Source organism: Talpa europaea, assembly GCF_964194135.1.
Source record: "Talpa europaea genome assembly, chromosome: 1".
Lineage (NCBI taxonomy): Eukaryota > Metazoa > Chordata > Mammalia > Eulipotyphla > Talpidae > Talpa > Talpa europaea.
In genome coordinates this window covers 157,398,509-157,422,081 of record NC_140073.1, presented here as the reverse complement: position 1 = coordinate 157,422,081, position 23,573 = coordinate 157,398,509, and the positions used below count along the sequence as shown (strand labels likewise).

At 62.6% G+C, this 23,573-nt stretch overlaps 1 protein-coding gene across 1 annotated transcript in view; it reads right to left on the bottom strand.

Annotated features, from left to right (window-relative positions):
* LRRFIP1 (LRR binding FLII interacting protein 1) overlaps window positions 1–6,273 on the bottom strand; it is a gene marked incomplete at its 3' end in the record, with an annotated part of 59,444 nt that extends 53,171 nt beyond the window's left edge. The window contains exon 1 of the mRNA XM_084238468.1: window positions 6,099–6,273. Within this exon, the coding sequence (XP_084094594.1) occupies window positions 6,099–6,164 (66 nt within the window). The 5' untranslated portion in view covers window positions 6,165–6,273. The remainder of the gene's footprint in view (window positions 1–6,098) is intronic.
* Between the last annotated feature and the right edge of the window lie 17,300 nt (window positions 6,274–23,573).

Below are 23,573 nucleotides of genomic sequence, written 5' to 3'. Positions count from 1 at the left end.
CGGCAGCAGCGCTAGCCCCCACCCTGCACACAGACTGACCGCCGAGAACCTTCCCATGGGTCCCTCAGGCAGGCAGCAAACCCCCCTGTAGTGCTGAGGTCACAGACGGCATGCTCAGTGCAGTGACCAGTCCAGGAGTGCGGGGACAGAAGGAAGCTGGACTGGGCTTCGCTGCCCGTGAGTCACCATGTCGGGATGGCCACTGGCCGGGGCAGCCGGCCGTGAGGTTGTGGGTCTGAGGGCGCCGGGCCTGGTGAGCGCCGGATGCTGGAGCTCGTGCTCTGTTCCTGCACCTCGGCTTCGGTCTGCTTCAGTGCCGTGGTCAGGACGCTGTGCGTGGACAGTATTTTCTGCCGCTTACGAATTCCACTCGGTAAAGAGGATGTAAAGACCAGCAGGGCTGAGAGAGGGGCGCTGGGGGCGGCGGGCTGTGGGCCTTTCCACGCGGGCCCGCCTCGTGTCCTGCCCGTGGCTGGCCGGAACCATTGGTCACAGGGCGCGGGCACAGGTGGCGCCGGCGCTTCAGCCACAGAGTCACACCACGAGCTCTAGCGACGACGCGAGCATCTGCAGGACGGCCCGTTCAAGACCAGAGCGAGCTGCAATTTAACTCAGCTGCCACCCAGGCGGCGCCGATGGACTGCGGCGAAGGCGGCAACGCTGTCGTGGAATTTTCTTCTCCCCCGTCTCCCCCGGCCTCTGACCCTCAGAAGTCTCGTTTCTGTTGTCAGGGCCGCTAGTTTCCACGAGTCCTTCTCTTTGTCCAGCTGTCCGCCACGCAGCCGCCCAGCTGCTGTCGCCGGCCTTCCGACTGGTGCTGCTGCTCAGCAGCCCCAGCTCCCTCCACTTCCTGCATGTGGGACGCACCGCCCTTCCTGTGGCTGCACCGAGCTCCGCCATGTGGACAAACCACCTCCTATTTATGCCCTCGCCCCTCCCCATAGGTGGGCCGCAGGGGCGACCTCGAAGCTGCCGTAGGCTCCCTGCAGGGCGCACCCAGACTGCTGTCTGGGTTGGGGGAGGGGCGGCCTCACGTTCCCTGGATCAAGGCCGTGAGCGGGGTGGCTGTGCCCCTGGGTTTAGCTTTTTCAGGCGAACCCAGATGGCTTTCCAAGTGGCCGCTCCCATCCTCCCGCCAGCCGCGCCGGCCTTTCTCCCCTGCGCCCCTGCGGCAGCTGCAGTCGGGGCCTCCTAATATGTGTCACCCACCCGGGAGGGGGCACGGGGTCTCGGTGGCACCTCCCTCACGCCACTTCCCTGCTGGCCCAGACCCGCTCCTGGGGGGACTGTGCCCAGACCGGCCGTCTGCTCACAACGGGGCTGCCGCTCGCCTGCTGTCTTTCCTCGCGCGTGAGTGGCCACAGATGCTGGAAATCAGCCTCTCGTTGGGGGACGTCCGCCATTTTCTCCCACTCAGTCCTTTCTAATCTATTCTATGTTCCTTTGCCACTTAGAAACCTTTGAATTTGAGGTGACCCCAGTTGCTCATTTCTGCTCGTATTTCCCTTGCAGTCTCTACAACCACCCTGACGACCGTGGCATGAAACACAGCGCTGCCGCCTCTGCGCTGTCAGGGGCTTTATGAGAAAACAGCAGCCTCGGAAGAGCTGTCTCCTGCAGGGTTGCTGGGGGCTGGGCCCCGCGGGGCCTGGCGGACATGCCCCCGAAGCAGTGGGCACCCACTCTCTGGCTGCGGCCGCTGAGTCCTCAGCAGGGTCCGGGGTCCTGCAGACGGAGCCTGGCCGGGGGGCTCCCAAGCCTTGGCCACCACACAGGCAGCCCAAATTATCCATGGCCGTTGCTGCGGCGGGTTCCGGAGACCCCTTGCCTCTGAGGCTCTTGCGTCTCCACACCAGGGGCTGCCCACAGAGGCTGCCTGAGAGCTGGAAGTCTTCCAACTTTGCTGCGTGGAAAGATAAACTTCTCCAAATACTAAAGCAAACCCATCAGCCAGGAGCAAGAGTCTTCATGTGACCTCCAGAGTGACGACTGACATCCACCTCGCTGGACCTGGCCACTGTCCACGCTGGTGCTGACCGGTGCACATCTTCCAGGCAAGTGTCTCCTCTTGTGATCATGTTTTAATTTTTGTGTGAGGTGAGCGGATGTTCCTAGGTCCTCCAGTAGCCTCGGCGTGCTGGGAGGACAAATGGCAGCAGAGGGGACCAAAACCAGCACGCGCATGTGTGTGTGTGTGTGTGTGTGCGTGTATGTGTGTGCGTGTGTGTGGCAGGTGAGGGCAGCGGCCAGTTGGCCCCCTGCAGCCAACCTTGCCACTCCTGCCTGTGCCTGGCTGCTTGCATCTTCCCCTCCAACCCCACGCTTGGACGGTGGGTCCCCTCGGGCTGGGGACAGCTGTGCAGCCCCGCTGCCCTGCCTGGGGTGGCCAGCGCTGCCCACGCCTCTCCTGCAGGCAAGTGGTGCTGCGGGAACCAGGCAGGACAGAGCCCTAAGCCCCAGCCCTCTCAACGGGCCCCGTGGGCGGGCGCAGGGACACCGGCCAGGAAAGGGCTGTGTGGCAGCAGGTCTGGCCAGGCCGACACAGGAACGAGGAAGCCGTGGCTCCTGCGTTTCGCCTGTTCTTTCCCTTATTTAGGAAAGTAGTGAAGTGCATGGAGTGTGGCTTGTCCTGAAAACTACCAGGAACAGTGAGGAAACCCTGACGCGGTGGAGACTTGTCAAAAGCTTCCGGAGCAGGGCCTGGTCCCCGGGGCGGCCTGCAGGGTTGGCGCCGGGAAGACCGGGGCATGGCGGGGTGCTCCCTGCTGCACTGCCTCCCCTGGGGACGGATGAGAGCAGCACCGAGTTCACACCCGAGTGAGCTGTGTGGACGGGAAAGTCCCCCGGCAGGTCTGAGGCTCAGCTTCCTCTTTCTCACCCAGTGGAGATAACCAAGCTCCAGGTCCCCGCCAGGTTACATGGGGGAGGCGGCTGCTGGACCCCTGGCTCCTCCTGGCAGTGTTTTTGGGAACAGCGAGAGCTCAGCTCAGATTAAACTCATGAGCATCCCCGCCCCCGCAGAGCATCCAGAGCAAGCACCTGGGGGAATTCAGGGGAGAGTCCCAACCACACCCCGAAAGCACACGCCTTGGTTCTCCTCCGCCCGGGGAATCCAAGAGAAACGCCGCATCGCCGGGCTCCTGACAGGCACGTCAGCGAGGCACCGGTTAAGAGTCTCGCTGTTGTCAGTTAAGACAAATCACTCCTCTCCGTCCAAGCAGCGCGCGCTAGATTCAGGGTGACGGCAGCCAGGCGCTGGCGAGCTGCCAAGGCCAGACTGCGGACATGCTGCACATCTGTGTCCCCGGGCTGGCCGGCGGCTTTGGGGGGAAAGGTGTGCAACCAGACACCTAGTGGTTTTGAACAATTAAGTCTGGAATGTAGTTAAAAATCGCGTTTTGTATAAAGTAGGAGAAAGATGCTCGCTTCACCTGCGCTGGTGAAAGTTCTCGTAAACCCAGTCCACGAAAATAAGTCGTCTGATTAAAAAACAAACACTCCTAAGATTTGCGTGGCCCACAGCAAAAGCAGGAAGGTCCTGGCAGTTCCTCTCGTGCAGCCCACGTCCAGATGCACGTAGCAGGCGCCACTGTTAGTCACCCGGGCCGCTGAGGTTAATACCTTGACACATGTACAGATTTTGGAAATGCCGCTTCTGAGTAACAAGCCATAAACAATTCCAGTGCTGAGTCACGAAGCCTGATTTTCAGGGATAAGAAATTCCAGAAATTCCTCTTGAACATTGCCTTTTGAGGAGCAAACATCTCTGCCGGCAATTCTGCAGAAAGGCAGCGACGCCTGTCAGGTAACTCCCCGGGGCGCCTCCGAGCGACTGCAGAGAACGTCATTTTCTGCCCTTGGGGGGTGGCAGTTCGGATGGAATTTTTTCCTTTGCTGGAGGCTTCCCTCTGCGCTGGCCAGGCTGGCAGACTGGGCCCCCTCTGTGCCCTAGTGGCCGCTTGGCACTCGTGGGGAAAACCTAACTTGCTATTTTTATATCCTCGCTGCTCAGGGAAACAGCCATGCAAAACCGCCCGGAGACTCCAGGGCTGAGAGTGTCGAGCGCTGACCCCTCCCCCGTCTCCCTGTGGACGCGGCCTCTCAGGGCTGGGGACCTGTGCGCAGGTGTGCACCGTGGGGGGGACCTGACCCCCGCCAGCCAGCTGCTCCTTCCCCGAGGGCTTGGCGTGCCTTACTGTGTGGAAAGAGGTGGGGGGGGTACCACTATCCACTTATGGGGAAGTGACCAGACTGGAGGCCCCTGCGGTTTCCACCTTGCCCTCTATGGCCCAGGCCGGTGCCCTGCTGTGAGCTGGGGTGGGCAGGGCCAGGGGGCTGGAGTGTGCCCCAGCGCCAGCCTCCTCTAGTGATTGGGCCCCGCCTTCTCCCCAGGAGACCCTGTTCCCAGGACACACAGGCTCCCAGGGCCCACTGGAGGCCCGCTGGACATGGCCCCGCCCTCGGGCAGGGGCGACGCCCTCCTGAGCCCCCCTTATCTCTGATCGCCTAGTGCAAGTGCTCGCGGCTGTCACATTAAGCTCATGAGCAGGGCCTGCGTTTCCTGTCCGCTCCCCACCGCCCACTCTCAAAAATATCTTTGCTGCTATTTACTTAAAAAACCTAACAAGAGTCATAATTTCTTACCAGAAACCTCTGGGGCCGCATGTGCTTCAGAGCTGAACACTTGGATTTTAGGGGGGCACTAAGCCGCGCTGGGGCTCCGGCACACCCAGCGGGATGGCCCAGCTGGGCACACGCGGCCAGAGAGGCCCCGAGACCCCTCGGGGGCAGCGTGAGGCCCACAGCGGGGCCAGGCATCCTCACAGCTTAGGAAAACAAACTTCCCGTTTTCAGTTTCCTGGACCCTGGAATTGGGGGGGTGGCGCCTGTGGGCTGGGCGCCTTCTTAGTGACCCCCCAGACTCTCCTCTGCGTGCCCCGTGGCTCTGCAGCATCCACCTCAGGCCCAGGCTCCCTCCAGCGAGGGTGAGGGCGCCCCGGGGCAGTGCCGCTGCCCACTGAGCCCAGGTTGGGCCGCCTTCCTCACCTGCATTCCCAGCCTGGCGGGAATCCAGCCCAGGATTGTCCTCACCCGCTCGCTGCTGCCCAGCACTGGGAGTGGCTCCCCCCGCGCCTCCCGCCCCTGCTCCGGCGGGCCCTTCCCGGACGGTGATTCACGGGGCTCCTCCAGGGCCCCAGGCCCCTAGAAACCAGGAGGCTGAGTGGAGGGGAGCAGCCCCGAGTCTGGCGGCTGGGATTCAAGTGGGGCCAGCAACGCCGGGGTGGGCGCCAGAATGCACCGGCCAGGGCTCGCACAGCGGCCGCCTGCTCGGCACATCCGTTCTCCCTGGGCTCCCCCGGGGCAGGGCGGCCCATCCGTCCCCAGTGCCCGGCAGACACCTGCTGGTGACGGATCCCGCCTGGGGAAGCAATGACTGTTCTGGGCTCACGCCCTTGTGAGGCGCCCACAAAGGCGGATAATGCGGAAATCGGGGGCGCTCCCCTCCCTGCAGCACTCACTTCGGAAGCCACCAGCTCGCACAGTGCACCTCACCTTCCACCACGTCCCCAAGGGCGCAACTGCAGGCCTCCCCCGCCTCGCCCATGCCGCCCGCTTCCCCGCCAGAGCACCCGGGCTGCCCACGGGGCGCTGGGCTGGATAACCGAGCCCCTCGGCTGGGGCATCCCGCCCGGCCCAGAGCGCCCTCAAAGCCAAGTCAAGTCCACCGGCAACCGGGGTCTGGAGCGGCCGAGGCAAAGCTGAGACTCAGGCTCAGCGCCCCGACTCCCCGCCCCGCCCCAGCCCCTCGGGTCCAGAGCGGGAGAAGGCGCCCCCAGCTCCAAACCAGCCCGGCGGCGGGTGCTGGGGCCTCGCGGGGCCCGGCCGGCTCCAGGCGGGCGCGCGAAAGGCGCCTCCCAGGCCGCGGCTCCCTCCGGGGCGGGGACAGGCGCGCCCGGGGCGAGCAGGGCGCTCCCCGCACCCCGCGGGCCGGCGCCCCCAGGCGCGGGGGGGGAAGGGGGGGCGGCCCCTGGCCCGCCACGCCGCGCGCCGAGCTCGCGCCCCTCGGAACCGAAAGTTTCCACGAAGTTTCCTCTTACCAGCCGCTGGGCCTCGGGGCTCAGGCAGTCCAGCTCCCCGCTCCGCGCGGCCGCCGGGGCGCTCATGCTGCCGCGCCTCCCGCCGGGGCGCCGGGGCGCCGGGGCTGCGCGGGGCTGCGCGGCGCAGGGGACGGCGGCCGCCCGCGCTCTCGCCGCCCGGGCTCGGTGGGGCGCGGCGGGCAGGGCGGGGCGCAGGTGGCCGGGCCGCGCGGCCGGCAGGGAGGCGGGGCGCGGGGGGAAGGGGAGCGGCCCCCGCTCGGCCGGCCCCGCCCCCCCGCCGCCCCGCCCGCGCCCCGCCCGCGCCCCGCCCGCGCCCCGCCGCGCCGCTGCCGGTCAGTCCCCCCCACCCGCGCCCCCGCGCCCCCCGCGCCCCCGGCCGCCCGCCGGCGGGGAGGGCGGGCCTGGAGGCCGCGGGAAGAGGGGGCGCCCGGGAGCAGCGGGGGCCGCGTGGGGCCCGCGCCCGCAGGCGCTTCCGAGGAGGCCGCCCGGGGCGGGGCGCCGAGCGGGGTGTCCTGGGGAGGCGCCCGCGCGGGGCGGGGCTCTCGGGCGCTCCCCCCGCCGCGCCCCCCGAACTCGGGCCTCGCCGCGCCGCTGCCGCCGGGCGCCCGTGAGCGCCGCGCCCCGAGAAGGGGCCCCAGACTTCCGGGGCCCCGACCCGCGGGAGACCCCGCGCCCCGCGGGCCCGGGCGGGGCGGACGCGCTTCCTGCCCCGGACGCCGAGCGCAGGGCGGAGCCGCGGGCCCGCCGGAATGTCGGGGTCCCGCCCTCCGGGCCCGCCGGCCAGGGGCGCCCCGACCCTCTGGGTCCCCGACCCCGCCTCCGAGCCTCGACCGGGCGGCCCGACCTGCCGGCCAGGCCCGAGGCCGCCTCTGCTGGCCCCTCAGACAGACCCCCCTCCCGCCCGGGGCCCCCCAGAGACCCCAGGCGCGCACCTGAGTGTCCCCCCCCCCCAGGGACTCCGCCTGGCCGGGCTGGGGACGCTGGCGAGGGGGGTGCTGGCCGCCGCGCCCAGCGCTGGGGGCCAGGAAGGGAACGTTCAAGGACTCGGGGACTCGGGGCGCGTTTCCCTGCCCCACACCCCTGAATACTTGGCTGTGAGGCTCTTGGCTGACCCGTCCAAGGAGCGGGAGAAACTAACCTAAACTTCAGCGAAACCACGTGTGGGGCTCGTGGAACTTATCGTGGAAAGCGACCGTCTCGCCAGAGAGAACGGACACCAACCGATAAAATAACTTTTCTGACACTTCTGTTCGGATATTACCACTTGGACAGGAAAGTTCTAGAGCTGTTTGCCTCCCCGGCCTGTGATGCCGCCACAGCCAGGCAGCCAGGGCCAGCGCGTTTGACCAGGCTGGGGCCACACCCAGGCCCGCCCGCGGGTCTCCACGGCGCTGCTTTGTCTCCGGCTGTGGTTCGGGTCTGAGCGTGAGAGCCAGGCCAGGCCTGCCAGGCTGCTGGCACAAGGCAGGCGGGTGGGGTGAGGGGAGCAGAGGGGCCCTGGACGCCCCGCTAGTCAGATGACGCGGCGCTGTTCTAAATCACAGCCGTCTCCTCTGCTCCTCCCCAACATGAGTCACTGGCTGTGTCCACCCCGGCAGAGCACACAACGCCTCACCTCTCCCAGCAGCCGCAGTGTTGACATCGTCACTGTCTTGGAGCCTCTGCCTCACGGCTGGGACACTTCACAGGGCAGAGGTGCCTCGTGAAACGTGTCCAGGTCGCGGAGCTGAGATACCTGCTCACGAGGTACGGTGTCCACACGCGGAGGCCCACGAGGTTGCAGGGCGTGTCTGCACACCCACCTGGAGGGTGAAGCCGGGTTTTTTTCCTTCCCCGAGATAATTTTACAAGAGTTTAGGAAAACCAGGTTTTCAGCCCAGCTCCACACGAAGTCTGAGCCCTCGGTCTCCGGCTGCCTGGCACAGAGGTGCCCCCCACCCAGGCCACCTGGGGCTCCCCGTGGGAACAGACAGGCACAATGAATGTCTGGAGCTGTCCCCCCGCTCCCTGTGTTACTGGGGTCTCCAAGTAACCCCCTCTGCCGCTCCCCGGGCCCTGGCTCCCTGCCCACGTCCTGTCAGCAGCGTAGCTGGGTCCCCGGGGAAGACCAGGGCATGGGCAGAAGCAGTGAGTGAGGGAGCCAGCCCGTCCTGCCACGCGCAGAGAGCTGCGTCCCACCCAGCAGACCCGCGGGGAGCTTGGCCTGGGGCCAGGACTCTGATGGCCTCATGGACAGAAGCTGCAGGTGGAACCCAGGCCGGAAACAAGCGGGAGCTGGTCTCCGGCTGACCCAGCTCGCCTCCCGCAGGGTGGGGCCTGGGCACACAGGCACAGAGCCTTCCTGCTGCTGCCACGACGCCCTCCCCTCCCAGATGGCCCCTTCGGGAGTGGGCGTGTGGGAACGCGGCGGCCACTTCACCGGGGCTAGTGGGGGTGCTCACACACCAGGCTTGGGCGGGCCTCGGGCAGCTTGTGCTTTGGTGGCACCTGGAGTAGAAACGCTCTCTGAAGTGAACTGGGCTTGGAGACTTCGCAGCGGATAGGGAGCCTTTAACTACCTGATGCTGTGAGACAAAAAACTAACATCTGTGTGTCTTACTGATTTATGCCTTTGTAATTTCAGAACCAAAAGAAATTTTCTAGGGAAAAAAGCACTAGAAGTAACATTTTCACTAAGAATTCAAAAGCTACTTTTTGTTTTCAAATAAATAAAATGTTGCAAAAAGTAGCACCTATTTAGGAATATACATCCTGTGTGTGTATATGTGTGTACGTAAATATACCGTGTGTATGTGTGCATGTGTGTATAGTGTGTATATATATAGTGTGTGTAGCGTGTGTGTATATGTGTATATAGTGTATACATCTGTATGTATAGTGTATACAGTGTGTATGTGCACATACTGTGTGCAGCGTGCATATATTTATGTATATATAGTGTGTGTATATATCGTGTGTGTGTGGTGTGTGGATACTGTGTGTGGTGTGCATGTATATGTGCGTGTATATATAGTCTGTGTAATGTGGATATAGTGTGTGTACAGTGTGTGTGCACCGTGTGCAGCTATACGTGCGTGTACATAGTGTGTGCGTATACATAGTACACGAATACCCGGCACCCAGTGATGCAGCGAGCTTCTTTTTCATCTAATAGAATTTTTAAAAGTCCCTTTCAGTTTTCTAAGAAAGGTGACGATCCGAATTTGGAGTGGAGGGGGTGGGAGGTGTGCAGACAGCCGTGGTGGGCGTCCACAGCAATGTCAGCGTCACCAGTGTGAACTGGTTTGGGTGATGATGACGCGGTGGCGGTACGGAGAGAGCGCCCGAGGGCAGGCATGGCGGGGTCTGCGTGCAGTGATGAGGCAGTGTGCAAGAAGCAAGCTCGGGCAGGTGGGATGGTGGGGGGGGCAGGCGGGGCGGTCAGGGGCCGATGGAGCCGTGTCCCGGAGGCCGTGTGCGCCTGGGTGACGAGCACGGCAAGTGCAGTAAGCACGGTGGGGTGGAGAAAGGCTCCCCTGCGCCCGGGGCCACAGCCCCCGCAACCTGGGTCATGTTCTCTGCGTGTTTGCAACGATGGTGCAGGGACCAGAGAGGCCGGGGAGGGAGGCAGGATCAAGGGCGGCTGTGGGGGCGTGGGGGATGGGGGGGTGGGGGTTTGCTCACTGTTTGTCTGCTGTTAAGGATGGGCCCGAGAGGCCTGAGCCTGTTTGGAGGTGGGCAGGTGGGGTCCCGGGAGAGGGAGGACACTGTGTAGGCGGGGGGAGGCGGAGAGAGACGGAGATGAAAGGCGGGGGGTGTACACGCTCAGGACTCGGCTCCATGGGCTGAGGTCACAGAAGTGGCCGGGAGAGCCAGGCGCATGGGGGGAGGACAAGGGCGGGCGGGAGGACCAGCGGGGAGGAGCTGCCAGGGCAAGGTGCCCGCTCAGGGCCCGGGCGCGGGGCTCCAGAGCCCGGCGGCGCTGCGGCAGGGGAGCTCTGACCCATGTCATTTCTGATTTACTTTACTCTGCCGTTAAGTTCCTCAGCAAACGTGCCCGGGAATGAGACCTCGTGATGGGGGGGGGGGTAGTTTTTCCAGTCCGTCCTTCAGAGGCCAGATCCCTAAGCCAGACCACGGCGAGCACAGAGACGTCACCCAGGAAATGCCATAGATGCCCCAGCAGCGCTTGTCTTAGGAAAACCGGTTTTGCTTTCCATGAACAGAACCCCCTGCGATATCAACAGCTTCTTTCCTAAAACGACCGACCGAGAGCAGCAGTCACGTCCACCCACCATGCAGCCCTCAGGCAGGCAGCTGTAAACTTGACCCCCCCCAGTCAACTCTAACGCAAAGAGAAGAGGGCGCCTATAGATACCCTCTCAGTGGGCCATTCAAAATGCTTTTGTCCAGAAGAGCGACACAGAACAGTAAACCTCCTCTCAACAGCTACGGAATTAGCCGCCGGAGACCCGCGGGCGGAGACGGCGCAAGCGCGCGGTGTGTGCTCCGGGCGGACCGTGACGACGGCAGGGACGAAGGTGCCCCTCTCCTGATGCTCGCCCCCCATCTGGCGCTGGCTTCAGCAATCCTGTCTATGGGTTTAATAGTCTACAAAAGACGGAACGTGCCAATAATAAAATCCTCCCAAGCCAATCTCCCCTCTAGCTGGAAAACTCAGAAATCAATCAGGTGACGGATGTGACTGACCACCGTCCCTCACGGGAGGGACGCGGGGGACCAGACTCGGTAGCTACCCATGACCACAGCCAACGCACGCGTTACCACAGCCAGCAGGGGCATTGAAGAGCGCGCGGGGCAAATTCAAAGATTTGAAAAGCAGGCACCGCTGCTGCCGTTGGATCCCAGGACAGATAAGAGCCCCCAGAGGCCGCAGCACCCTCCCTCCTGAGACAGAGAAACTCAGAACTCGTCCCTGCAATAACCTCTCCGGGAAAAGGAATTTCCCTGAGGGAAACTCAAGACTAGAGCTCACTCCAGCGCACGATGCTCACAGACACGCCCGCACCCAGCACAGGGGGGTCCCCCTCCAGCCCCCCTCCAGCCCCCTCCAGCCTCCGAGACACAGTTTGAGGAGAGCCAGCCCCCAGGAACCCCCAGCCAGCCTCCGCCTGATGACCCACTTGCCCGAGCTGGATGTCTTCCCAGAAGACTGGAGGGAGAACATGAAAACCTCACCTTTGAAAACTGAAGATTTTTAGATGAACGTCAAGGGAAGTTTAAGGAAGAGCCAAGAACAGCAGTCGGGAGAGACATGTTTGGGGCAGAGTGGAAATTCTGGAATAACTGGAGATCAAATAGCCACTCCTGACCACGTCATCCCGCGCCCCAGCAAAGAGGTCAATTAAAGCACCTTCCACCCTGCACCTCCCTGGGCAGCTGCTGCGCCCCTGAGTGCGGCGGGCGTGGCCCTCCCCAGCATCCCCGGGCTGCTCGCGGCCCCACTCCCGTGGAGGCCACAAGAAATGTGGGATTGGACTTGGGGGGCACCGAAATGCAGAGCGGGTTCCTCAGCCTCAGCGCTGTGGACATTTAGGGTAGGGAGCCCTGGGGTGGCGCTGGCCCTCGTGTCCCAGGACCGAGAGCATCTCTGGCCGCCACCGCCGGATGCCAGCAGCACTGCCGCCCTCGCTGTGATGAGGCCAGGCGTCCCCGGGGGCGAGATGTCCCGCATGGCGTGCACCATCTAGAAGCCCCTCCGTGGCAGAGTGGCGACTTCTCAACCGTCCAGTCCTGTCACCCCACGGGGCCGGCTGAGGGCGGGGCCGGCCGAGCGCGGGCTCCCTGCTCGTGGGCACAGCTCCAAGCAGGGCCGCGTGGGCAGGAGGGCAGGGGCAGCAGTCGCGGAGCGGAGATGAGCACGGGCTGGGAAGCTTAAGTGGCAACCTGGGGGGGGGGGCTGGGGGGTGGTGGGGGGCCAGAAGCGAAAACATCTGGGCACGCCGTCCCTGGCTGAGCTTTCCTCCTGGCGCCTTGGGGAGACCCTCTGCAAAGGGTGCCGAGGAGGAAAGGTGAGTGGGAACCACAGCCTGCGGGGTCCCCACCAGCTTGGGGGGAAGTGGGGGCCGGAGCCTGGGGGCAGGGCGGCGCGGCAGGGTGTGGGTGGCCGAGGGTCTGCAGGGCACTGGGATCTGGGACACCGCGGCTCTCCCTGCCGGGCCAGGGGCGGCACGCAGGCTCCAGGGGGCCCAGGCGGTCAGAGCCTCCCCTGGGCCCCGGCTGTGGCTCACGGGCGTTTGTTGCAGGCCGGGCTCTTTTGGGCCTCGCTGCCCAGGGCCACCATACTCGCCGGGCGCTCGCAGCCAGAGACAGGAGGAGAAGAACAAACAAAGGTGCTGCCGAGGGCACCGTGGGCGTCTCATTAAAGCGTTTCAGCGCGCCCGTGGGTGCTGTCAGGCCGCCTTCCTCCCCCACAGCACTCAGCTGAGCAAGCTGACCTTTGCCCGGGAGCAGGAAGGACCCGCGGGACCCCTCTGAACCGGGAGCTGAGATTTGGCTTGCACGAGGAACTTGAAGGGCGGAGGCAGGTGGACGCGCCCCCTCGCCCTGCTCCAGCAGCCCCGGCGGCCCGTGTCCCGCCTGCTTGTGCAAGTGTAAGGCGGCTTCGGAGTTCACTTTCATCATTTTATGCCTGTAAATCACTGGGGATAAACGCGTGTCTTCTCAACATCGAGCCCTGCCCCCAGAGCCCAGCGGGCCCCTCACCTTCACGGGCGGCCGCTGTCACGCCTGTTTGCCTCCCGAGTCCGGCGCCTCCGGCCCGAGGCCCTGCCCGGCGCGGCCGCCCTCCTGCCGGCACTTAACGCGATCGCTGGGGGAGCGGGTGCTGCAGGTGTGTTTACGGGACGACAGATCGTCTCACTGAACGCTCAGTTTTCGGCTGAATTTTTGGACGAGTCACAAGCGTCTGGACGAGAGGGGCAAACCGACCTGGTCCTTTCAGCCCTGACGCCGCCGCTGACCTGTCTGAGCGCCAGCACGGCGGGGCGAGGGGTCGGCGACTCGGGAGTGCGGCCGCCGCCGGCTCGGGTTGCTCCCACACAGGAGGGACTGGAGGCTCGGTAAGAGTTAAATGGCCTTAGAGCCGCCCCGAAGTGAGCAACAGCGCCGTCCCCACGAATCACCGGCCTTGGAACGAGGCGCTCTTGCCTGGGGTGCCTCCAGTTCCACCCATAAAAGATGGGCAGGCCGGCGAGGCCCGGGCAGGGCACCGCAGCCGGTGAGAGGTAATGACCAGCTGCGCCGGACAGGAGGGTCCCCCGCAGGGAGCGGCGCGTGGAGGGAGGACCAGGCTCGGGTCCAGCCCACACGCCTGGCCGAGGCTTTCCCAGCCTAGACCGGCTGCTGCGCTCGGCTGAGCTCTGCTCTTCCCTCCTCCTCTGCGAGACGGGGTGGCTCTCGGTTCTCGGGTCTGTGGGGCCTGAGAGCTGCTCTGGGTGACGTCAGGTAAGTGGGTCAGGGCCGGCTGTACGCGCGGCGGTGCCCTGGTCTCGCCAGAGTCAAGCACCCTAGCACCTCTGACCCAGCCCGCCTCCAAGGATGTGGGGGTTCTCTTCTGCCCCAGACAGGCCGCCCCTCCCTAACCGCCTTCCTGCCCCACCCAGCCAGACGCTGCTCCCTCTCTGGGCGGCTCAGGACTCACTGCCTGCGTATGTCCCCTGCATGGGAATTCAGGGCTGGTCCAGCCCACAGAAACCCAAGGCAAACTGGACCCCCAAACGGAGGTTTGGGGGTGACCCTGAGCTTCTGCAGCCTGTCCTCTCAGGTCGCTCACCTCTGAGGCGCATCACGTGGCTGGCCCTGAACTTCCCAAGTGGGGGGGCGGGGAGGGGAAGTGTGGCTCCCAACGGCCGGCCTTGGGCAACAGCCACTCATGAGCTTCTCCTTTTGGGTGAAGAGACTCTTCTGTGGTGTGAGTTTTTGAGAAAGAGGAAATTCTCTGCCCATGGTGAGGCAGGCAAGCACGGGGCCGACAAAATGCTCAGACCTCTCAGGGCTGACGTTCTCTGACTCTTCAAGACACGGGCCCGGCCCCACATGCAGGGCAGGCGACAAGCCCCTCTGGCGCCTCTGGCTCGGGGCGCCCTATCTCGGGGAGCAGGGGTGGGAGGGACGGTGAGGAGGAAGGGGGCGGGCGTTCCAGGGCCTGAGCTGGGGCCCCAGCGGCTCACACCCGAGCGGCACGGCCCTTAGGTGCTTCCACACTGGCCACCATCCCGTGCACCCACTTTGCTCATCCAGTGGACTTTTCTAGAAATTCACAGGAACCACAAGAACCTACTTCCTCTGCTGTCAGCGGGGACGACCCAGTGTCCACTGAGACAAGCGGGTGACGGGTGAGTGTGGGTGGACTGACCGTGGCGTATCAGTGGACCTTAAAGAGGAAGGAAATTTGGACCAGGCAACCCCGTGGACGGAACCGTGAAACCACCGTGCACGGGGATGTCAGCCAGACACACAGGCCGGCGGGCGACCAGCGGGGGAGAGACGAGACTCGTCCACTGCGTCCAGACCGGGGAGAAGGGGCCTCCCGGGCTGGGTGAGGGGCAGGAGCTCGCGCTGGGTGAGCAGAGGCCAGAGGGGTTGGTTCTGGAGACTGCGGGGCGGCCGCACGGGACCTGGCGCGTGGGGCCTGGCGGGGCCTTGGCAGGGCCGCAGACGCAGTGCGGGGCATCTCACCAGGACGAGGATTCTGAAAACTCGAGGTTACTCTGACGAGGCACGTCAGCGGGGGTTTCCCCCAAGACAGAAGTCTGCGTCAGCGCCGAGGGCCGTGAGCAATCGGCCGCACACGGGGCTGGGAGACCTTGTGGCCGCAGAGAGCTTGCGGGCCTCTGGCCAGGCCGCCCGGCCGCGGGCTCGCTGGTCTGGACTCCGCCGAGAAGGGGAGAGGCAAGCCGTCGCGACCCCACATGAACGTGCAGGTGTCATCAGGAAAATGACGGCTGGGGTGCAAGCACGGCTCCGGGTAGGCAGCTGCCAACTCAGTACTTTTTAAAAGGAGGGCGGCAGGGCGGAGCCTGGAGACGCGGCCGGCGCGGGGCGGGAAGACGTGAGCTGCTTTCCCCACGGATTTTTATTGGAAAAGCAACACCTGCAGTAAAGCCTGATGCCAGCCAAGTTCAGATGGGCAGAGTGCAACGCGGGGTGGGGGTGCCTGTGGGGGGTGGGAGCTGTTGAGTGGGGAGAGGTTGGGGAGATGAGGCAGTGCTGGAGGTGGAGGGGCCCGTGGCTGCTTGACAGGTGTGTGTGTGTGTGTGTGTGTGTGTGTGTGAGATGGTGTGGGGGGAGTGGGGGGGGGGGCGCGCAGGCCAAGGCCAGGGCTGGCGGGCCAGAGCGTTCTGAAAGGAAGGCCTGTCCGAGGTGTTGTGAAGTTGATGGTGTTAGTCACGTCCAGTCTGGAAAAGGCGAACCTCACCTTGCCGGGTGAGCAAGCCCCGATGACAGGGAACCAAGGAGACCCAGGTCACACAGAGGCCCCCCAGCAGCCCCCCAGAGGGCTGGGAGCACCAAGGGCTCGGTCCCTGTACCCCAAGGGAGAGACCCAGACTCTGGGCACAGAAGCTGCGCAGCTCCACCACGGAATCACAACTGAGGGTGTGCGCCAGCTGGGGGTTGGGGGCCGGGGGGTGCTCCAGCCGGGGAGGAGGTGGGAGGCAGGCTGGGGGGAGCAGGCTTCCAGGCCACGGGCACTCGGGCTCGGACCGCAGCGCTTCTGGGTCTCTCCAGGTGTCAAGCACCATCCTTGTCTTCATCGGGCTTTAGCAAGGTCGGTGCTCGGCCCGGACCCGGATCCCCAAGTCTCCCGGGACAGATGGCAGGGGATGCCCTGTGCCAGTCTCGAGCCCTCCCCCATGGCCTGGCCAGCGCCACCGGGGAGGACGGGGCATGCGGCCAGGGGCGCCCTGGGCCAGGGTCTGCAGGCGCTTCCTGGGCACGCGTGCTCTCCGGCTCTGGGCACCCGCGACCGCGGCGGGTTGACGTCCCCGGGCGCCAGGTCTTGCCTCCCCGACGGCGGCCCGAGAGGTCCGGACAGGGCCCCGGGGTCCGCGTCCCGGCGCCCGCCCCCACCCCGAGACCCTGCGCCCGGGGTGTGTGTGTGTGTGTGTGTGTGTGTGTGTGTGTGTGTGTGTGTGTGTGAGAGACCCTCGGGGCCGCCCTGCCCCACTCACCGCTGGGTCCCGCCCCACCGTGTCTGCGCCCGATGCCCGCCCCATGCCCGCCCAGCCCTGTGCCCGCCCCATGCCCACCCGGTGCCCGCCCGCTGCTGCCTCGCCAGTCGCGCGCCTCCTACAAGGGCAACATGCACTGCAACAGCCCCACTCCATGTGGCTGTGGAGCCACTCGTCACTCAGTCCGCGGATGATATCAGGGTGCCCCGCGTCAGACACCGAGCCCCCCGCGGGCACAGCCCCGAGGGCACAGGCGCGCCTTCAGAGGAGGGAGAGGAGTTCACGCTGTGGGGTGAAAAGACGTTTCCAACTCCCACTCAGCTACGCCTCAGCCAAAGGAGCCCCGTGGAGCTGCGGGGACCAGCATGGAGGTGCGTGGACACGCTGCGATGTGTGGGGGCGCAGAAGCACACCCCACCGATCTCCCCCCAGACGGCGCTCAGGGGGCACAGCTGGGCACTATCTTCATGCGGGTTTTACTCAAATGTCAGATGTCATTGAAATGGAGGCAACTCAAACATCACGATTTGGCAGAATATTTAGCAGAAGAGGCCAGAGGGTCAGTCCCCAGACGACAGGTACAGGGGTCGTTGGCAAAAGAAAAACGCCCGTCCTCACTTGTCAGCAGGGACGTGACCGGCACCACCTCCCACCGTGGGCATGGCCAGGGCGGGGATCCAGCACCCGGGGCTGGGAGGGCTGCAGAGAAGGGGCCGCGCGCTGGGTGGAGGCAGAGAGGTGCCGCCTGCAGGTGCCTGCGCCAGGGGCCAGGCCCCGCGCTGGGTCCGGGGACGGGGGCGCTCACCACAGGCCCATGACGACAGCCAGTTTTCAGATGGGGACATCGAGGCACAGGGGGGTGAAGCGGCTGCCTCCACCGGAGCGTGGGCTCCTGGCTGCTTTGATCCCAAGACCGGGGCAGGGCGCCAAAGCGGGATGGAGATGGCCGAGGAGACACCCAGCACTTACGCCCAAACACCGGGGCTCCATCCCGCACCCCAAGCCTCAGGATCTGCCCAGAGGAGCCGGGGCCTGAGGCAGGTTCTCCTGAGAGCCGAGCCCCTGGCCTGCCCACGGCCTGACACACCACGTCCACCTGGCGGGTGGGAGACTAATGTCAGCATTTTAAATACAAGTCTGACTAGAAATAGTCTCTGAAACACGCCCTTGCTTTCTTTCTCTAGTGCCCTTGGCCGTGTCATGGCGTGAAGTGAGGCACCAGCAGAAAGGCCCAAGGTCAGTCACAGCACGGATGATAAAAAGGCATCCTGTTGCGATGCCTGGAACCTGCTCCCTGCTACATGCACGGTGGATGCCGGGACCGCCCTGCCTGGGGCCCTAGGAGTTGAGTCTCGGTGCTGTTACCGCCACGGCCTGAGTCCATCCCCCGCCAGGGAGCTAGTCACACGGCGCGGCAGACCTGTCCTGTCTCACCCGCTGCTCCCCTCAGCAGTGTCTTTGGTCCTGCCTGTTCTCTCTACTCTGTCTCTGGTGAATTCTCTCACCCTCCCGCGCCTCTGGCCTGCACCCCAGCTCTTGTATAAAAATACTTTAAAATAAATAAGCAAATAAAATGAAATGACTGCTGTGTATTTCCTTAACACTGACAGGAGGCCGTAGCCTTTTAGTCTGGTTCACTTAAAAAAGTGTAAGTACGTGATTTACTCCACAGTCAAGAGCCTTGCGTTACTCAGCAGCGCGGGGCAGCGTGCTAAGAGCTCATGAATAATGAAAACCCTGGGTGTGCTCAGATCAGCGAGGTGGGGGCCGGGTCAGCACTGTGCAAGGTGAGGAGCCCGAAGCTGCTGGCGCTGCTCTCCAGGGAGTGGGACCTCGGCTGGCCCGGGGTGCTGCGGTCCTGGGGACTCGAGGGGGGGGGGCGGCACGTAGTGAGCCCCGCGTCTCCACAGACCTGGTGCCCTCAGGCCGGGCACGGCCGAGCAGGGCTGGCCGCACGGGACACCCGCTGCAGCTCGCGAACGGCGGGACGGTGGACGGCCGCGCGGCCCCAGCAGGACAAGCGCGTTCTGAATGAATGGCTTATAGGGTGACGTTTGCTCAAAATCTAAAATTCAAAAAGAAAAGCTCAAAGAACAAAAACACGCTTTCGGAGAACTGACCCACACCCTCAAAAGGAACAGCAGTCAGATTCGGGCAGCCTTACTTTCCGCAGAGTTCCTTTGCCTGCGGAGTAGGTCCTGCTCCTTGACGTTCTCACCGTAGACAAAACGTAACGTGTCCCTTTCAAAGGTGACGTTCAAGCGCCGGACACCGTTAGCATCACTGGATGCTGTCACCTGCCGGTGGCCCTCGTCCCGCGACCCCTGCTCCTTCGGGGTCCCCTGGCAGAGGAGAGTCCCGACCGTGGCCCCGTCGGTCGGGGGCCACGCCGACAGGGACACGCTGTCCGGCCAGCCGTGACCCAGCAGGGCTTTCAGCCTGGAGGGTCGGTGCCATGGTCAGGGCCCGAGACGGAGGCTGTCTGAAGCAGCACAGGCACCCTCAGGGCTGCCAGAAGAACCAGGGCGACAGGCACTGGAAACGGGCAGCAGAAGCAAGAACCGGACAGCAGCCACATTCAAGGATAGACACAGACGGGGGCTCGGCCGGCACCCCACCCCTGCCCAGGGCGCCAGCCCGGCAGCGTCAGGCCACTGTAGCCCTCTGGCAGGGCTCCGCAGCCTCGTCCAGGGCGTCCCTTTGGGCCTGTCTGTGCGTGGGTGGCCACTCCCTCCCAGCCACCTGAGGCTCCTCTCCTGCTCCCCTTCTCCAGCCCTCAGAGGCCCCGGCGCTCTGCTCCCTGCTCTCTTCAGGAGAACTGCCCACGTGGCTTCCATCACCCCGAATGTGGACGACTCCCCTGTCTCCTACAGGCCCACACGCCTCAATGCTTGCTTGACCTTACCATGTGGGGAGCCCAGGGTGAGCTTAACGCTCCCCTCGTCCCCCCCGCCCAGCCCACGAGCCCCAGCCTCGGTGTCGGGCGCCTGGCGTCACCCCGGGCCCCCCACGAGACGCACTCGCTCCATGGAACGGCACCATCTCTATCAGTCCTTCGGGCCGGAGAATCCCAGCCGTCACTTTAGCCGGATGCGCCCAGCCGTGAACGCCAACCTAGCGGCGCATCTGAGTTCAGAGGAAATAGGTCTCGCCATAACAGGCCGATGGAGAAAGATGGAACATTCCAGTTCCGAGATGTCGCGGGCGGGCGCTGCCGCGAGCCTGCCTTCCGGGCCAGCGCGTGACCCGTTGCTCCACATCTTGAAACCCCACGGGAAAGAAGAAACAGCGCGCTCAGCTGTGGGGTCCAAAACACTGGCTTCCCCAGCTCGTCTCAGGACGCGCGGCGGACACCGCCCGGCAGCCCGAGGAAAGACCAAAACCCGCGGCTTGGGCACACCCGGCTGGTGAGCGGGGCCCCTGCGGCGGTGCCCACGCCGAGGTTTGGCCAGACTGGGTGAGGCGCCAGCCACGGCCGCTGTCTTTCCAGGAGAGGTTGAGTCGCGGAGACACAGCCACGGGCGAGGGGCCAGCGATGCGGGGCCCGGGCCTGGACACGTGGCCGCCAGCGGGACGAGGCACGCGCGGGGCGAGGGGGCAGCCTGGCAGGGCCCGGCCGGGACCCCGCCCCTGGATTCCCGCGCTGGAAGCCACAGCCCACGGTGGCAGGTGGGGGCATCACTCTCCTGCTGCTGCCCGGGAGGGCTCTGCGGGGAGGACAGAGGTGGTCCCACGGGTGAGCACGGAGACGCGACTTGCCGGGGCAGGGACGGCGCGGCCTGGGGCGGGGAGCAGGCAGTGGGGGAGACAGGCAGCCACGTCCCACATTTATTGGAGGGGGGGCAGCCCAGCCTGCTGAGGGATTCTGGGGAACACGAGCCGGGGTAACCCAAGAGCTTCATGAACAGGTCCAGGAATAGCCTGGCTACTTTGGGGACTTCTGTCCTGTACCCCCAGATAGACTTGCTTTTGATTCACAGCCCCGTTGAGGCAACTCCAGCAAGGCCACTCCCCACAGCCTGGCCCAGGGACCTGAGGGGGAATTGGGTTCTCGGGTACCGGAGCCACCTGCCCCTGGGGCTTGGCTGTCACGTCTTCTGCCCGAGACGAGTGTGGGGTGAGGACACTCCTAGTTATGACGCTGATGCAGGCCTTCCCCTCCTCGTGAGTGACGTCCACACCATTCTGCCCCCACTCCCCGAGGACACCTGCACCAACATCCCTGGGGCAGCCGTCCAGGGCCTGGTCACTGCGGGGGGCCGGGAGCACAGCTCTGCCAGGGCCAGCGCTGGGCCAGGGGTGCTTGGAGCTCCTGGACTTGTTCAGAGGCGGCGCCAGAGGACCAGGCACCAGTACGCAGCTCTGTCAGACACAGGGCACAGGCCAGCGGCAATCCCCTGGCGGGGAATGCGGAAGCAGAGCCAGACGCAAACCTGCAGTCAGTCGGTGGTTCCAAGCAGACAGCAGATTTGAAGGTCTCCTTGTGACTGTTGCTGGTGTGTGCTCACACTTGATGGGTCCTTTCACGAAACCTAGATGTCGCTGTTCTGAGGTCGCATCTGACTGGTTTGTTAGGAAACTGAGGTTTTTAAAAATGAAAATCCACCAGCACATGAAACCTGACCTGCGCTGAGGTCTGAGGTCTGGCGGCTCCTGCTGTGGTGACCGGGTTCAAGCCTGTCCAGTGTGTCTCTAAAACTCGGCTCCTACCCGGGTTATATGTTGGTGCAGCCACCCAAGTTGTGGCTCTTGCACTGGCCCAAAGTTCTAGTTTTCATGAGTTTGGCAACAATAAACTTTGTCAAATTCAGTGAGTATTTTACTTTTAACCTAAGAAAAGTGATCAGCACTCCTTGTACTGGACCCGGGATAACGGGCAGGTGTGCTGCTGCGTGCACAACAGTCCAGGCCGGAGCTGGATGCCGAAGAACAGCGAACACCACAGACCCCAGCAGCTGCCTGGCAAGATGTAACATTTCTGGACAGGGTCTGTCCAAACTAATTGGGTATAAAAAAGCGTGCCTAAGTGAAGGGAGAGTGGCTTCAGCCCTTGGACATAAAATATGCCTAACACTTCATGTCAAAGGGTGGTGGCCACATCTACTTAAAAACAATGGTTTCCGGGCCTCCCCGGTGGCGCAGCGGTTGGGCGCTGGGTTGCGAAGCTGCCCGCAGCCTCTGCGGCACCGGTTCGATCCCCGGCTGCTCCCCGGCCACCGAAGGAGGGTCCCACATGGCGCGCAGACCTCTCCTGCTGCCCGCTGCTCCCCTCAGCAGTGTTCTTCGGTCCCTCTGCCTGTTCTGCTCCCCGCTCTGGCTCTGGTGAATTCTCTCACCCTCCCGCGCTTCTGACTGTACCCAGTGCTTGTATGTATGTATCAATCAATCAATCAATCTTTACAAAAACCAAAAAAAAAAAACAAAAACCACAATGGTTTCCCCCCTTCTTCTAGTTTCCCTTCGCAACTGTAGCAGAGGGTGCTGAGCTGCCCTGCTCTTCTCTCTGAATACATATCACTGCTTTTCTTATTGAACAATCCAGCACAGGAGCCGGAGGTATTCCCTGCTGTGGCACAGGGCACCTTCTGGACCAGTTCCCCATGGCGGACAATTGGGTTTCCCCAACTCTGGCTGTTGTAAGCACTGCTGCAGGGGTGACCTGGAATGTTGCACCCACCAGAATGTTGCACCCACCATTTGTCTCGTATCTGCAAGACAAGTGCTGAGAGGTGGGAATTTTGGGCCAAAGGGAGTGTGCATCTTGGGGTGGACACACGGGCCAACTGCTGTGGACACTCACCAGCATGGAGAGCTGTCCCTGTGTCCCCCACACTGTCACCAAGTATGAGCTGCCAAGTGCCTTCCAATCTCTGCCAGTCTGCTTGCAGGGGCGGAAGGGCACCCAAGAGAGGCTTAATTAACTGTTCTTCAGTGGGACTGAAGTTCAGACTTTAAGCTTTAGAGCCACTTGGTATTTCTTTTTATAAGCGATTGCTTATTTCTTCTATCTAGTCTTCTTTTGTATCGTTGGTCTTCACAGAGTTCTTTTTGTATCGGGACGATTACCCTTAGTCACTACAAGTGGCAAGTATTTCTTTTTCTGTTGACTGACTGTCCTTTTTTTAAAATTGGGGTAACAATGGTTTGCAACATTGTATAGGATGACTATCTTCTGCCCTTCTTAGTGGTGGCTTTCACCACGGAGACTATGTTCATGTTCATGTCAGACAAATTGGAGCATCCTTTCTTTTTCGACTTATGCTTTCATAGCTTAATTTGAAAGGTTTTCCAATGTAATTTTAACCATTTTCTCACTGTCTTGCAATTTGTGGTTACCTCTTTGCATATTTAAGTCTTTGGTTTTCTTGCAATGTATTTTGATGTACGTTGGGAAGAATGCACTGAGTTTACTTGCCATCTGCCCCCCAGCCATTGTTGAATGATTTATCTTTTCCCCTTGTTTGGCAATACTCCTGCCATATATAACAGTTCATTATTTGGATCTATTTCTGCATTTTTTTTTTTTTTTTATTTTGTACCACTGACCTGCCTGTTCATGTGCTAGTACCATTTAATTATACATTTTTGGAATTTCCTAGTTATTATAGATGGATAATATTCCCATATAAATTTTAGATTCAGGTTGTCTGGTACCAAAAGAAATTCTAATGCTATTTCTATTTAGACTTGCATTACATAGATGGACGTGGGAAGGCTTGAAATCATTGTAGTACCAAGTTACCCTATCCATGAATATGGTATGCCATTTCTGCTATTGAAAGTTTTTGTTTCTGTCAGTAATGTTTTTTTTTTAATTTTTTTTTTTTTTTAAGATTTATTTATCCATTTTACAAGCACTGGGTACAGTCAGAAGCGCAGGAGGGTGAGAGAATTCACCAGAGCCAGAGCGGGGAGCAGAGCAGGCAGAAGGACCGAAGTACACTGCTGAGGGGAGCAGCGGGCAGCAGGAGAGGTCTGCCCGCCATGTGGGACCCTTGCCCGGCAGCCAGGGATCGAACCAGCGCTGCAGAGGCCACGGGCAGCTTCACAACCCAGTGCTCAACCTCTGCGCCACTGGGGAGGCCCTGTCACTAATGTTTTAAAGATTCCTTCATAACTGTGCTCATGTTAAGCCTAGTTCTACGTAATTCATTTATTTTGAAGGTATTAAAAATGCTTTTTCTTCCATGAACTCTCCTAGCTGGTTATTGACTATCTGGAGGATACTGATTTTGGAACAGTAAGTACTTTACGCCCAGCCACCTCACTGAAGTCTAGCGTTGTTTGCAACAACTTTTCATGT